This window comes from Cyprinus carpio, chromosome B13 (assembly GCF_018340385.1).
Source record: "Cyprinus carpio isolate SPL01 chromosome B13, ASM1834038v1, whole genome shotgun sequence".
NCBI lineage: Eukaryota > Metazoa > Chordata > Actinopteri > Cypriniformes > Cyprinidae > Cyprinus > Cyprinus carpio.
Genome location: NC_056609.1, coordinates 31,276,991 through 31,291,990, shown reverse-complemented (window position 1 = coordinate 31,291,990; position 15,000 = coordinate 31,276,991). Strand labels below are relative to the sequence as shown.

Genomic DNA, 15,000 nt, shown 5'->3' with positions numbered 1-15,000 from the left:
TATATAATTTTTATTATATATAATTTTTTTTACTATTCAGAAGTGCCTTTACACAGCAATTACAACTGCTTAAATCAACTGCCTTTGATTGCTGTGGTGGGTCAGAGCTGGTTTAATTTAGTCTGGCTTCTATGCTGCATCTGTTTGAATTGTTATTATCGTGTTTTTATGAATTTATTATTGTTTCTTTGTTTTTTGTTATGTGTATTGTGATTTTGTCTATTAATATCTGAGCTCTGCAGGTCTGACCTCTTGCCTCATTCCCACGTCACAGCGTCTCTGTAACAGACAAACACCCTCTGATGAACCCTACTGATGCACACATTTCTAAATGATCAAACTCTGCTGTTAAACCTGTTTCACACTCTATCTCCTGCATGTTTTCTGTCTCTGATTGATAGTTTAGAGTGTTTTATCCAGTCAGAGCTCTTTCAGTGTAATCAGCTTCAGCTGCTGCTTCTGGTGTCAGATCTTGAGTGATTTTGATCAAGTAAAGGTCAGAATAACTGCAGTAATATCTCCAGATGAACTCTTACTGGACTGAAGCAGCTCAGCTTTACTTGATTCTCCATCAATCATGTTTTTAGAGTCTCAATCTGATCATCAGGATCTTTTGAGGAGCGTTTGTTTCCAGAAGAAGCTTTACTTTCTCTGTTCCTCAGCGGAGGAATGATCTTCACAAGCCTCCAGAACATCTCACATCTTCTGAGGAGCCTTTATTTCTTCATCTCTCAATCACTGCATTATATGTTTGGATCATTTACATCTCGTCTCACTGAGACACATTACTGCAGATATAGAGCACAGACTCATATTTAGATAAGTATCTGCTGTACTGAGCATCATTACAAGCATCAGAATTTCATCATATAAATATCAGCATCTGCAGCAAATTCATATTTTTCTGAATAAAATTGAGCTGTTTTTTCCTCCACTTTATCAGAATATACAAGCCATAAAATCCTGATGCATCAAAAACACATATGCAAACTTTCTGACTATTATTTTCTAAATCAGGCTTTACAGGGTTATTGTCATACATTAATAAAAGAGCTCTCATTCTCTCTGTCTCACACATTTACCCTGGCAGGAAGAGGAGGATGAAGGTGAGGAAGAGTCTGAGGAGGATGTAGACTAAAGCTTGCAGGAGCGACAGGAGAGAGGCGTTCTCTGTGAGCTGTGGGAACGGAGGGAGAGCTGCGGATGAGGACGGGTCTGCTGCTTCTACAGGAGAAGGATCAGGAGCTTTGGACGTGGCCTGAGGACCATCAGCCCTCCCTGAAGCTCCAGATTGAGACTTGCTGTGTTTAGTTGGAGCGGGATGAGGAAGAGGAGATGAAGCCTGGTGTCTCAGTGTGAGCTCTGGTCCAGGTTTGGGCATCTCAAGGGCTGAGTGTGAGTCAGTGGATGGAGGAAGCACAGGATGGGAAGGAGAACACAGAGGATCTGCTACACGCTGATGCAGCTCCACACCCGTCACATCACTTCTCTCAGACTCAGGAGGACACTGGGAAGCAGCTGGAGACTCTCTAAGGGTTTCAGGTGTACACTACCAGTTATTGGGGTGTTTTGTTAGGATCTTGAAATTTTTTAAGGTTTTTATGTTTTTGCTGTAATTTGGATGTTTTTAATGCAGGCTTGGTGAGCAGAAGAGACTTCTTTAAAAAAAACATAAAAACTCTTGCTGTTCAGAAACGTTTGGCTGGTGCTGTACACGCTAGTTTCCCACCTCTGCCAGAAGGGATCATATTCCTCGCTGTCGTTAAAGCTCCTCCGCGTCTCCAGGCCGTCGTTCACAAAGTTAGCAAAAAACTGCGCTGCGAAATTCATCTCGGACTCCAGCTCTCTGTCCAGCAGTATTGTCCTCGTCCTCCACAACATTAGCTGACCGCTCAGGGTTATTTAAGGAGGGATTAACCGTAATCACACGCTGCAGTCTCTCCGGCCCTTCAGCTCTATTCCTGTATCAGACCCGGGTTAAACCCGCCTCTCACGTGGTCTCATCAGACTCTAAAGGGATAGAGGAGGGCTTTGTCCAGCAGAAAGTGTCCTCCAGAAGACCACAAGCTCTGACCTCTAGGACAGGCCAAATCCTCCTCAGACCGGATCACAGATCACCTCTGACTTCACTCATCATTCATGATGCTCCAGACTTTAGGAGGCTCCAGAAATGATGTATAGAGTGATTTGAGTCTGCGGGGCAGCTGAGCCACCCCTTGTTTCTAGACAACCTTAAACAGAATCGGTTATATGACCACAAATATCCATTTTACTCAACCTGTGATGGCCCATGGAATTAATGGTAACTACATTTATGACTTTTTATGTTTAGGGACTCATGCTTCATGTGTCTGCACAATTACATACAAATCTGAGAAAATATCACACCTGTGTTTGTGCTTTAGGAAGTTATGAGGCTATACTCTTTGCATGATGTTAGAGATAAACTGCTGAATGATGCAAGTTTGTTAAAAAGAGCCAGTAGCTCTACATCTCTTATGATTATAAAGTATTCTTTTACTGCAATTCTACATTATATTTCATTAATTTTAGGTCAAACATTTTTTATTTTGTTCTGAAATTTTTAAATAGGCCTTGTTTATGAAGGCCATTGATGTTTTTATGAAATTGTTTGCCCAGTTCTGTGTGGTCAATTGCAGTTTTTTTTTTTTTTTATTCTTCAATTTGAACTTTATTTGTTCTGAAATTTTTTTAATAATTAAAATGTCTTTGAAGTTGTGAACTGTAACATTTAATGAAACTTTGTTGAGCCACAGGTGGAGAGAAACACTGGACTTTAAACACAGATTTTATAAGGTTATTGAATTTCTCTATAGCTTGAGGTATAAACAATGTTCAGGTTTACTTCGTCATAATCAATGTTTAACTCCATGTGGCTCAACTTACCCTCTCCCTAAGCTGAATATAACCCTCACTGGGGGTAAGTTGAGCCAAGAGACCACTTTTTGTTTGGAAAGCAGTTTATTTTACACCCAAAATGATTATTCCCAAGGATGCACCACATCCTGAAGTTTATTTACATATTTAAGTAAAAATTAGCTCAACTCACCCGCTCTCCCCTACAATTAATATTGATTGTAGTACTGTATATACACACTCACCATCGGCTTTAAATGTTAACCTCTGAGCTCATTTAAAGGACATATAATCTCATGTGTATATTTCTAAAGGAAGTGTAAGTGTTTGTCCACCACAGTGGTTCTGAGTGGTTCTGAGGTGTTTCTTTTCTGCATCCTCATGTCTCTGTGATGTTCTGGCTTGTGTTACTAGTAACTAGTTACAGTAATAATATTACTTTTTGCACTAGCTAGTAGTGTAGTAGTGTAACTAATTACTAATAAGGTTTCAGTAATACTTCAGTAATAATACATCCCTCTGATCCTCATATAAACAGCATTACTAGAATTAAAAATCTTTTTAGAAAATAAAGCATTTTCTCATGAACTTGTGCTATTTCTTTTGATAAAATACATAATGAAATATAATCATATATGGGTAACAGAATTGATAGCTTCAAGCCACACAATGAGAATAATACAGCACTTTTATTAAATGTCACTATTAATCACCATTGAGCGTTTGTAAAAAAAAAAAAAATCTGACTGTGATCCAGTGTGAAGTGAGGCAGAAATATACATTGTTAGTAACATTTTAGAAGATTTTTTTGGGGGGTTAGATCTAGATACGCAATTACAACTTTTGTGGGGTGTGAAAGAAAAGTAATGTAACTAAATGTCACTATTAATCACCATTTTTCTGGGGGTTGTGTGTTAAGTTGTTAAATTACTGTGTTGGGGAGTGTTTATTTTAGTTGTTTTGTTTTATTTTATTTAAAGTGATGTGTTACGTTAGTTTTGAGTTACTTTTTAATTCTGGGCGGGGCTTGCTTGTTTGTTTTTAATATAAAAAGTTCTTCTTTTACAAATGTAAAGCTCTTTCACATCAAAAGGTGAAGTGAACACGGCTCAGGCTGAAGGAAATGTAAATTCACGTCTGTACAGTAGAGAACCAATCACATGAAGAATATGACGCAGGAGAAGAAAGTTCAACACTCTTCAGCAATAACTAAAATCAAACACAAGTGTGTTATTTCTGCTTAGTATGGTTGAATTGGATCATCGAAGGTCAGTAGCAAAGACATTAGTTTATAAAATAGCATTAAATACATAAATGATATTTGTCTTATTTAACATATTTCATTATTGCAGGTTTGTATAATATTCTGAGTTTGTATTTGACTGTTTTTATTGATTGTGAGGAACACTGAATGTGTTTTTGAGTAAACACATGTTCATATTTAGTCTAGAACTACAGTGAGATCATGTTCACACACAACACTCTGCTCTTACTCCGGATCTCTGTCACCATGGCAACACCAGAGCTGTCACTCAACACATGGAGAACCCTGTTTGCTTTCAGACCCTGTTGCATGGTAAAATAACAGAATTCTCACATAAAAGCTTAAATGGGATAATAAAACATTTTATTTAAAAATAAAAAACCATGCATCAAACTCAAGCCAGAGCGGTTTTAATGCATACTGCTGTTCTTCATGCACACACAGAACATGTTTTATGGAGCTTGTAATGAAATGTTTCCTTTGCCTCTTTTTATCCAGCGTGATGCAGACGAACATGTGCAGACGAGATTTACAGACGAGCACTGACCCCAGACATCACACCTGACAGCTCCAATACATCACACAAAACTAACAAGGGCTGAAGAAGATCCCAAAGCAGGATCATTGTTGTCCATGTCCATCCCCTGATGCCCAATCCAGGAAACAGAACAGGACAGAAGTCCAGCCAAGAGAGAAGTCAATACAGAGACGGAGCCAAGACACGCTTTCCACCAGATTCTGGCAGTGTGACGGCACAAATCATTTAATACTCAGAAAGTTTGGAGGAACTGGTTTTCCTTGAGAACAAATAGAGGACGGGAGGAACCCATCTCAGTTAATCAAGCAGATTGTAATCAAAGCACAGAGGAGAAGATAAAAGATAAGAGTTTTTATCTTCAGTCGCGTTGGCACCATTCTGGATCCTTCTCTCTTAAGGAGCTTTGCACATTGTACAGTGAACTTTCACTCCGTTTATTCCTCTGCTGCTGCAGTCTTACTAACAACCAGTAACTCTTTACATGGAATGGATTCCAGAAATTAAGTACTTGTAATTTGAAACATTTCCGTCACACGCTTGAGGCATTCAGCCAATCACAACGCACTGGAGAGCTGGCCAATCAGAGCACACCTCGCTTTTCAGAACGATGAGCTTTGTAAAAATCGAGGAGAAAAATCATAGAGGAGAAACAATAATGTACAGTATGTGGAAAATAATTTAACCTTAAATCACATAAACACATTTCATTACAACAAATACACAAAATAATGTTCTTTTTAGCAACATCATATGACCCTTTAAATATGAAGAGATTAATGAGTTTCTCCAAATGTCACCAGAAGCTTCTGGACGTGATTATAATATGAGTCAGACACTGAAGTGAGCTGCTGTTTTTGTCTCTTCTGACGAAGATTCATTCATTGTTTGCCAGTGAACCACACAGAGACATTTGCTCAGATTTATTTAATGTTCATCTGACCTCATTTTGTAAGTGACTTTTCTTTCAGTTTTAAGGATGTTTTCTTCGGATTGTTTGTTGATATTGTAGGATATTATTTATTTTTTTGTTTTCTGCTAGATAAATTTCACTTACGTAAAGAAACTCTGGCTCTAAATCTCTCTTTTCTTTATTCATCTCTATATTCATCCCGTGTGTTCTCTTAAGGTGTACAGTTATTATAAATATGGCAACACATCCCTTACTCCAAAAAACAAAAAACATGGTTAATATAGTTAAACCATGATACTATCCACAAATAAACCGTGGTTTTGCTACACTAACCATAGTTTAACCATGGAGTTTGCAGTACAAATAACATGTTTACTACACGTTTACTATAGTAAAACCATGGTTATTTTGCATTTGTGTACTTTATTAATTTTTTCTTTGTTTTGTTTTTATAACTGTGCTGCCTTAATAGATTAATGTTTTCTTTAGTTCCGATCTGAATCAAAAGATTCACGAACTCGCTCCGAAGTTCCAGTCTGAATCACATAATTCGAATTTGCGATAACTTGCGAAACATTAAATTTGTGAAATGATTTGCGAACCTGCTTCAAAGTCCCATTCAGAATCACATGATTCAGGGAGTTCAAATCTAAATCAGATGATTTGTGATACACGATCCTATTGTAGCGCTTCAAAACCTTGAATCATTTTGTGACACAATGGTTTCGAAAAGCTCATTTTCAACCATATACGTGCTTTTTAAAATCATAATAAGCAATGTTGAAATTAAAAAAATAATTGCCTCTTTTGGTCTGGTTTTTGCTAGTGAATCGCTTGAGCTGAATGATTGAATTCACGAGTTTGAATCAATCGGAGAGGTTCCATCGTAAACAACTCACTCGATTGAATCGGTTCGTCTTTTCGCCTTTTCAGACATGTTTAAACGACACTGTCAGCACTACTACTGGCTCAGCTCGCTAGTTTTATGAAAACAACTGAAAAGAGTGGAAAAAAATATGATGATCTTTTTGTGCGCAAAGAAAACAAAAATAACTACATTATTCAACAATTCTTTTAAAACAATTCTTTCTCTTTGTATCTTTATATCTATATGGTATAGACCTCTTAATCGCCTACGTCACTGTGACGTCACCGCTCTAATAATGAAGAACTCATAGCAGGCGCGCTAAAAGTTTGAGGTTTTGACTTTAAAATGTCGTCTTGTTGTGTTTTTGGCTGCCAGGATAGAAGGAACAGCACTTTTGGTTCAAAACTAAAGTTTCACCGGATCCCGGCCGACATTCCTTCACAGAAATCAAGAAGACAATTGTGGTAGAATGCGATACGGCGTACAGACTAGACAGAGACGATCATAAATAATGCTCGTGTTTGCAGTGCACACTTCATATTAGGTAAAAATAATCTATGCATATGTACTGGTGTGTTGGTTTTATCTAGTAAAAATCAGCAAGTTTATGTTTTATAGGTGAAAAGTCGCCAACCTTCAGGGCACTAGCTAGCTTAAATGTTAAACAAACATACAGGGATAGATGTGTGTGCCATCTTTTGAATGGTCTCCTAAAATAATCCACATGCTAATCATAGTTAGCCCAGCGATAGGTTACATTAGACAATAAGCCTTGACAAAATTCCCCAAACCACCCGAAAGTAATTCATATGTTGTCTAGGAAATATCCAAATCCTGGTTAAAATGTTTCCAATGAGAACAAGATACAAGAACTACACCAGGCTTAGCTAAAAATAAATAAATAAATTAGGCTACTGTAATGTTATCCACTCGTCATTATATTTTGGTCCGATAACCAGTTTGGTCAGTGAACTGAGTGATCAACTGAATTAATTGATAAATGGTATGCTAACTCACACTTTTTTTATTATAATTTTTTTTTGTCACGGTCCCGCAGAGTCAGTGACTGTACATATTCGGACAGTTCCGAACCTTCTTCTGCATCCATGTTTAATAAATCCCTCCTAAAACGTGCGTCCGTGCCTCTTTTTGCCTCCAGCTAAGCCCCGCCCACCCGGAGACGTTGCAATGTTTACAAACTTTTAAGGGGTCTATAGGATTATCCTGTTTAAATCAATGTGATGCATGAGTTAATCAAAAGTAGTCTGATTATATTACCTAAAATGTGTAATGTAATGGGTTACGTTACTAAGTGTGATGTCATTTAGAATCAGTGACGGATTACAACTTCTGTAATCTACACAGCACTGACTGTGTGTGTGTTTCAGGAGAATTCATGAGTGAAAAATGATGTGTAAAGACTGTGTGTGCGGTGTGTGTGTGTGTGTGTGTGTGCGGTGTTTGTGTGTGTGTGTGTGTGTGTGTGTTTTTGTTTGTTTTTGTTTGTGTGTGTTTTTTTTTTTGTTCATGAATTTTTGTGTTTATGATTTGGAAATATAAATGGTTTTTTGATGTTCAGTAATTCCTAAATGTGCATGAGTTTTGTGTGTGTTGGATTTATTGCAGAGTGATGAGTCTGTGTTCTGGTACATAATCTAACTTACTCCATGTCTCTGTGTAATTCTGGATTGTGATTGGTCGCTGGTGTCATTCTGTGCTCTGATACTTGTGTCTAATGACACTAAACTCTCTCCGATCATTGTACTGATGATTTTCTGTATCTCTGTGCTGGTTTCATACCACAGCATATCACTTTCTAAGTTCATTTAAACTCAAATGTGTTTGTGTGTGTGTGTCATATTTAATATTTGATATTTAATATTTATTTATTCTTAAAGCACATGTAAACATATTAACAGAATAATCAATGGCTCAGGGTTTTTGAGATGATGAAAAGCTAATAAATAATAATAATAATATATATATATATATAAATGTAATAGTTACAAAATAAAAACCATCAAAATAAAACACTTACAGAAAAAATGATCTCTTAAAGAGAAAGTTGCATAAGCATGTCATCCTTGACAAAGGCTGCTTGTTTTGCCAAAACCCTGGTTACAAATAAACAGTGCTTTAGGGAGTGTGCAGTTATAGTTTTTCTTTGTGTAGTCTGCTCTTTTAACTTGCACCTCGAAAAGGTGTGCGATTGTTTTACTATTTTAAAATTTAGCTGCATGTCAAGTGACATCAGAGAACCGTAAACATGAATGTTTTGTTCAAGTGAATGTTTTGGGCCTTCGAGTAAATGTTTCAGCTCAAATGAGAAAGAGTTTGTGAATTGCTGGCTTCTGACTCGTGAGTCACGCTCTCTGCTTGAGTTTGTGTCTTCATGTTTGGCTTCGGTCCTGCTGGAGAGCGTGAAGCAGACCCACCCACCCGCTCACACACACACACACACACACACACACACACACACACGGCCCTCCTCCTCCAGATACAGGACACTTTTGTTCTGTGTTTTCATCAGGAGTGCAGTGAACGAGAGGCAGTGTCACAGAAGAGACGCTTCAGAGCTCAAGTCAAAGGTGAGTGTGAGCTTCTCTTCCTTCTGTTGGTTTCTCATCAGTGTTTGTGACAGACGGCACGTCTCTCTCCTGCAGGTCTGTCATGGGCCGCTGGGTGACGCCTGTGGCTGTTCTGATGCTCCTCATTGGTCAGATTTGTGCAGGTAAGACGCCGGATTGGCTGAAGGTCGGCGTGAGTCGGGTTGGATAGACAACGGTCTGTAGTTTGAGTTTGAAACACAATTTGTGTCTTTGAGGATAATGATGGTATTTTCAGATGGTTCTCAGGGACTTTTAGTAAGTGTGAGAGAGTGTGTGTGTGTGTGACTAGAACATCTGGTTCTGATTTGGAGTGTGTTGAGACTGACGGAACCGCTCAAACACATGAGATTTCACACATGAAGCGCTGGAGTCCATCCAGAACCCGAGGCGCATCTGTATCAGATCTTCAGTGTCTGTGAGGGAGGATTGATCGAGTGAGATGACGTGATCAGCAGAGGTGATTAGTGTGATGATGTGTGTGATCTCACGCTCATGGAATGAACACACACACACACACTCTCATTTTCTCTTTTTATTGGCTCAGGAAACTCTCCATATAGCCCAGAAGAGTTGAACGAAACTAATGTGTGGCATTACTGCTTCATCAGTGGCTAAAGGGGCAGTTCATCCTAAAAGCATCATTCTGTCAGCATTTCCTCTCCTCATGTCACTCAATCTTGCATGACTTTCTTTCTTCTTCTACTTCAGGGGGGAATTCTGTACAGAATCAGTCAGTTTTTCTAGAATAGTGGACAGGAAGATGCAGCTGTGTTCTGCAATCTGAATTATTATTTTGTGGTTCTGTAGGTTTGTGAGATGGATGGAACGACTGACCTGGAATCAGTGTTTGTGAAAATTACTTTTAAAAGTAATGCATTACAATAAAAAAGGTAACTAATTGCTTTACTTAAGTTACCTTTTTTGGAAAGTAATGCATTACGTTACTTTTGCTTTACTTTTTTCATTTGGGCTGGGCTTGCTTTTATATATATATATATATATATATATATATATACTATATATATATATATATATATATATATATAAAGTCATATTTTTGGCAAATGTAAAAGCCCTTTCACACCAAAAGTGAAATAAATAAGCCTCAGATAAAAAATAGATAAGGGAGATTTGTGTTATTTAACATATTTAATTGTTGCAGGTTTGCATCATATTCTGAGTTTGCATTTGGCTGTTTTGACTGATTTTGAGGAACACTGAATCTGTTTATGTGTAAGTGAGATGAGTAAATGCATGTTGATATTTAGTCTGGAACAGTGTTGGGGGTAATGCATTACAAGTAACGTGAATTATGTAATCAGATTACTTTTTTGAAGTAGTTAGTAAAGTTATGCATTACTTTTTAATTAAGAAGGAAATATCCAAATGATTTTTTTCAAATAAGTAACTCCAGTTACTTTGTTTCCATGTGTTGAGTGACAGCTTTGGTGTTGCCATGGTGACAGAAATCAGGAGTAAGAGCAGAGCGTTGTGTGTGAATTTGATCTTACTCTTTAAACAATTGTAGTATCAGGCTGCAACATAACAAAACTGAAAAAAGTAAAGAAGGCCTGTATATATACTGTATATCTATCTCATGGTGTTTTCTGTGCTGTCTGTGAGTCATGAGCTGCTCAGATCTGTGAACCTTGAGCAGCAGATGAAGTAACGTCTGCTGGATGTCGATGGAGAAGTGTGTTTAACAGGGAACATCCTGCAGCACTTACAGAGAGGATCTGTTAAAATGCTGCTCGCCACAGGAAGCTTAATGCAAAAACATCAAAGACTGTGGAGGTGGGAATCCTGCGGGAAAACTCATGAAACATAAGGAGCCCTGAGAGTGGAAACACTCCTGTGAAAGCTGTGTGAGACACGTGTGTGTGAGTGTGTTATAGTCAGTGCTGGGGGTAACGTGAATTACGTAATCGGATTACTTACATAAGCAGTGCATTACTTTTTAATTTAGAAGGAAATATCTGAGTTACTTTTTCAAATAACTAACTCCAGTTACTTTGTTTCCATGTGTTGAGTGACAGCTCTGGTGTTGCCATGGTGACAGAAATCAGGAGTAAGAGCAGAGTGTTGTGTGTGAACATGATCTTACTGTAGTTCTAGACTAAATAGGAACATGTGTTTACTCAAATACACATTCAGTGTTCCTCACAATCAATAAAAACAGTCAAATACAAACTCAGAATATCAGACAAACCTGCAATAATTAAATGTTAAATAAGATAAATATCATTTATGTATTTAATCCTATTTTATAAACTAATGTCTTTGCTGCTGACCTTCGATGATCCAATTCAACCATACTAAGCAGAAATAACACATTTGTGTTTGATTTTAGTTATTGCTGAAGAGTGTTGAACTTTCTTCTCCTGCGTCATATTCTTCATGTGATTGGTTCTCTACTGTACAGACGTGAATTTACATTTTCCTTCAGCCTGAGCCGTGTTCACTTCACTTTTGATGTGAAAGAGCTTTACATTTGTAAAAGAAGAACTTTTTTATATTAAAAACAAACAAGCAAGCCCCGCCCAGATTTAAAAAGTAACTCAAAAGTAACGTAACGCATTACTATCCAAAAAAAGTAACTAAGAAGTGTAATTAGATACTTTTTAGAGGGTAGCGCAATATTGTGATGAATCACTTTTAAAAGTAACTTTCCCCAACACTGGTTATAATGTGTGTGTGTGTGTGTGTGTGTGTGTGTGTGACATGAGCTCTCAGTATTCAGAGTGTGTTGTTGTATTTGTATTTCCTTGTGTCCAGATGATTGTATTCATGTTTGAGGTGAATCTCTGATCCATTTCCAGTGTGACTGATGTTTAATGTGTTTTGCCGTGACTGTAATTCATGTATTAACAGTAGATCTGTGTGTGTGTGTGTGTGTGTGTGTGTGTGTGTGTGTGTGTGTGTGTGTGTGTGTGTGTGTGTGTGTGTGTGTGTGTGACAGAGACGAGCAGCAGCTCAAACGCTTGTCAGGATCAGAACGCTCTTCATGACCGGATGGACGTGGTAGAGAAGGTGACTTCACTGAAGCAGTGTTTAATCAGACTCAAAGTCACTCTTAAGCTCTGTTAATGCAGCGTGTCCTTTACCTCCGGCTCTCGCTCCTGGAAACCTCTGATTCTTTTAGCATTAATCAAACATCATAACTTCATCTCATCTTTCATCCCTGCTCTGTTTTGTTTTTTCAGTCTAATTGTTTCATCTTTTTTTGGCTTCACTGTAATGCCAGCTGAGATCTATGAAAGCTTATTTATAAAAAAAAAAAAATAAAAAAAAGTTAATTAAGAGTTAATTAAGAGTTCACCATTCTGACATTTTTCCGTTCTGAATTCTGAGTTTATATCTTGCAAATGTATTACTTCTTTCCCCTCTAAATTCTAAGTTCATGTCTTTTAGTGTTGGACTTTTTTCGCCTGATATACTGATATACTGTACTTTTTTTGTCTTCTAAATTCTAAAGTGTATATCTTGTAGTTTCTTGACTTTTGTGCCCTCTATTTTCTTTTGTTGCAAGTTTACATCTAGCACATGTAAAACTTTTTCCCTTCTAAATTCTGACTTTACTTCTTTTATCTATTGACCCTTTCGTCCTCTAAATGTTGAGATTACATCATGCAAATGTATGACTTTTTGTGATTTTTTTCCCTTCTATATTCTGAGATTAAATCTTCTAAATTTGTCACTTTTTTCCATCTAAATTTTACATTTGTATCTTGCAGGTTTTTACTTTTCCCCCCACTAAATTCAGATTTTTTACCTTTTGTAATTTTCCCTCTTTTTTCTCTCAATTCTGTTTACATCTTTTAGTTTTTGACTTTTTTGTTCGCTATCTTCTGAGTTTGTAACTGTCAGACTCTGTCCCGTGTTTTGGGTGTGTTTCGCCCTTATTTGGTCATCTTCCTGTTCCTGCTCCCTGATTGTTTTTCATTTGATTCCAGGTGTGTCTCGTCTTCCCCTGATTAAGTTGTGTATTTAAAGTGTTTCCTGTTTTGAGTTCTTGGTCTGGTATTGTTCATGTTAACCTGTGCTATGTGAGTTTTCCTTCCATGTATGCCTCATCTCCTTCGTTCCTCGCTCCGCACTCCTCTCAGTAGTTCCACTGTGACAACAGTTTTTTAAAATTTTTTTACTTTTTTTTCTGTGTTTTTTTATTTTATATTTTTTAATTTTTTTATTTTTTTTCTATATTTTATGTATTTTATTTTTTACTTTTTCCCTCTAAAGTTTGCATTTTGTTTTTGATTTTTTTTTTTTTTTTTTTTTTTTTTTTTTTTTTCTCAAAATTCTGGAGTTTACATCTTGCAAATGTATGACTTTTATCCTTCTAATTTCAATGTTTATATCTTGGGAAAAATTTTCTTCCAAATTCTAAGTTCACATCTTGGAAATTTGTGAATTTTATCCTTATAAATTCTATATTTATATCTTGGAAATGTTTTACTTTTCCCCTCTTTTTTTTTCTTTTTTTTTCTCTAATTAACTGAGTTCAATTTTGGAAATATGATGTTTTTTCCACCTCTAAATTCTGAGTTTACACTTTATATTTTTCCCACTTTTGCCCTCAATTCTGTTTACAACTTTCCTTGTTTATTTCTTAGAAATCGTTTACTTTTTCCCTATAAATTCTACATTTTATATAGGAAATTTGTGACTTTTCTTCCCCTCTAAAGTATGCATCTTGTAGTTTTTTTTTGTTTGTTTGTTTTGTTTGTTTTTTACTTTTTTCCACTCAAAATTCAGACTTGACATCTTGCAAATTTATGAATTTTATCCTTATTTCTATATTTATATCTTGGAAATGTTTTACTTTTCCCCTCTGAATTCGGAGTTTACATCTTGCAACTTTTTTCTTTCTAAATTTAGATATCGTAGAAATTGTTTACTTTTTCCCTGTAAATTCTACATTTATATCAGAAATTTGTGACTTTTTGCCCTCTAAATTCTAAGTTTGCATCTTGCAAATTTATCACTTATCCTTCTGATTTCTATATTTATATCTTGGGATTTTTTTTGTTTTTCCCTCCTTGAAATTCTGTTAAACTCTTGCTAATCTGTGACTTTTCCCCTCTAAATTATGTATCTAGATTTTGTAGTTTTTTTTGTTTGTTTGTTTGTTTGTTTGTTTGTTTGCAGATGTATGACTTTTTTGTCCTCTAATTACTAAATAAAATATTGGAAATGTGTGGAAATGTTTTCCCCCCTAAATTCTTTAGTTTACATCTTGCAACTTTTTTTCTTTCTAAATTTTGAGATTATATCTTAGAAATTGTTTACTTTTTCCCTATAAATTTTACATTCATATCAGAAATTTGTGACTTTTTGCATCTTGTAGTTTTTGACTTTTCCACTCAAAATTCTGAGTTTGTATCTTGCAAATTTATGACTTGTTTTGTCCTCTAATTACTGATTGAAATTTTGGAAATGTGTGATGTTTTTCACTTTAAATTCTGAGTTTGCACTTTATAATTTTGCCACTTTTCCCCTCAATTTGGTTTACATCTTAGTTTTTCACTTTTTTTGTCCACTAAATTCTGAGTTTATATTTTAGAAATTGTTTACTTTTTCCCTATAAATTCTACATTCATATCGGAAATTTGCGACTCTTTTTAAAAAAAAAAAAATTATTCCACTCTAAAGTTTGCATCTTGTAGTGTGTTTTTTTTTTTTTTTTTTTTCACTCAAAATTCTGAATTGACATCTTGCAAATTTAGGACTCTTATTTTAATTTCTATATTTATATCTTGGAATTTTGTTTTGTTTTTCCCTCCTCAAAATTATGTTAAGCTCTTTCAAATTTTTGACTTTTCCCCTCTAAATTATGTATCTACATCTTGTAGTTTTTTACTTTTCTGTCCTCTAAATTCTCAGTTTATAACTTGCAAATTTGTGACCTTTTTTTTTTTTTTTTTTTGGTGTCCT

At 36.0% G+C, this 15,000-nt stretch overlaps 1 protein-coding gene and 1 long non-coding RNA gene across 3 annotated transcripts in view; one reads left to right on the top strand and one right to left on the bottom strand.

Moving 5' to 3' along the window:
* The window catches only part of LOC109106582 (L-threo-3-hydroxyaspartate ammonia-lyase-like), a 12,013-nt gene extending 10,175 nt beyond the window's left edge, over positions 1-1,838 (bottom strand). Inside the window, exons 1-2 of one of the 2 annotated variants that reach the window (XM_042737628.1) lie at positions 1,730-1,838; positions 1,083-1,529 (exon numbers count right to left, since the gene is read on the bottom strand). In XM_042737628.1, the coding sequence (XP_042593562.1) occupies positions 1,083-1,529; positions 1,730-1,830 (548 nt within the window). In that variant the 5' untranslated portion in view covers positions 1,831-1,838. The remainder of the gene's footprint in view (positions 1-1,082; positions 1,530-1,729) is intronic. The other variant, XM_042737629.1, reaches the window with a different exon arrangement.
* A 7,057-nt stretch (positions 1,839-8,895) lies between these two features.
* Positions 8,896-15,000, top strand: part of LOC122139495 — a 7,513-nt gene continuing 1,408 nt past the window's right edge. Inside the window, exons 1-3 of the long non-coding RNA XR_006156348.1 lie at positions 8,896-9,045; positions 9,121-9,188; positions 12,026-12,096. This is a non-coding gene — a long non-coding RNA (uncharacterized LOC122139495). The remainder of the gene's footprint in view (positions 9,046-9,120; positions 9,189-12,025; positions 12,097-15,000) is intronic.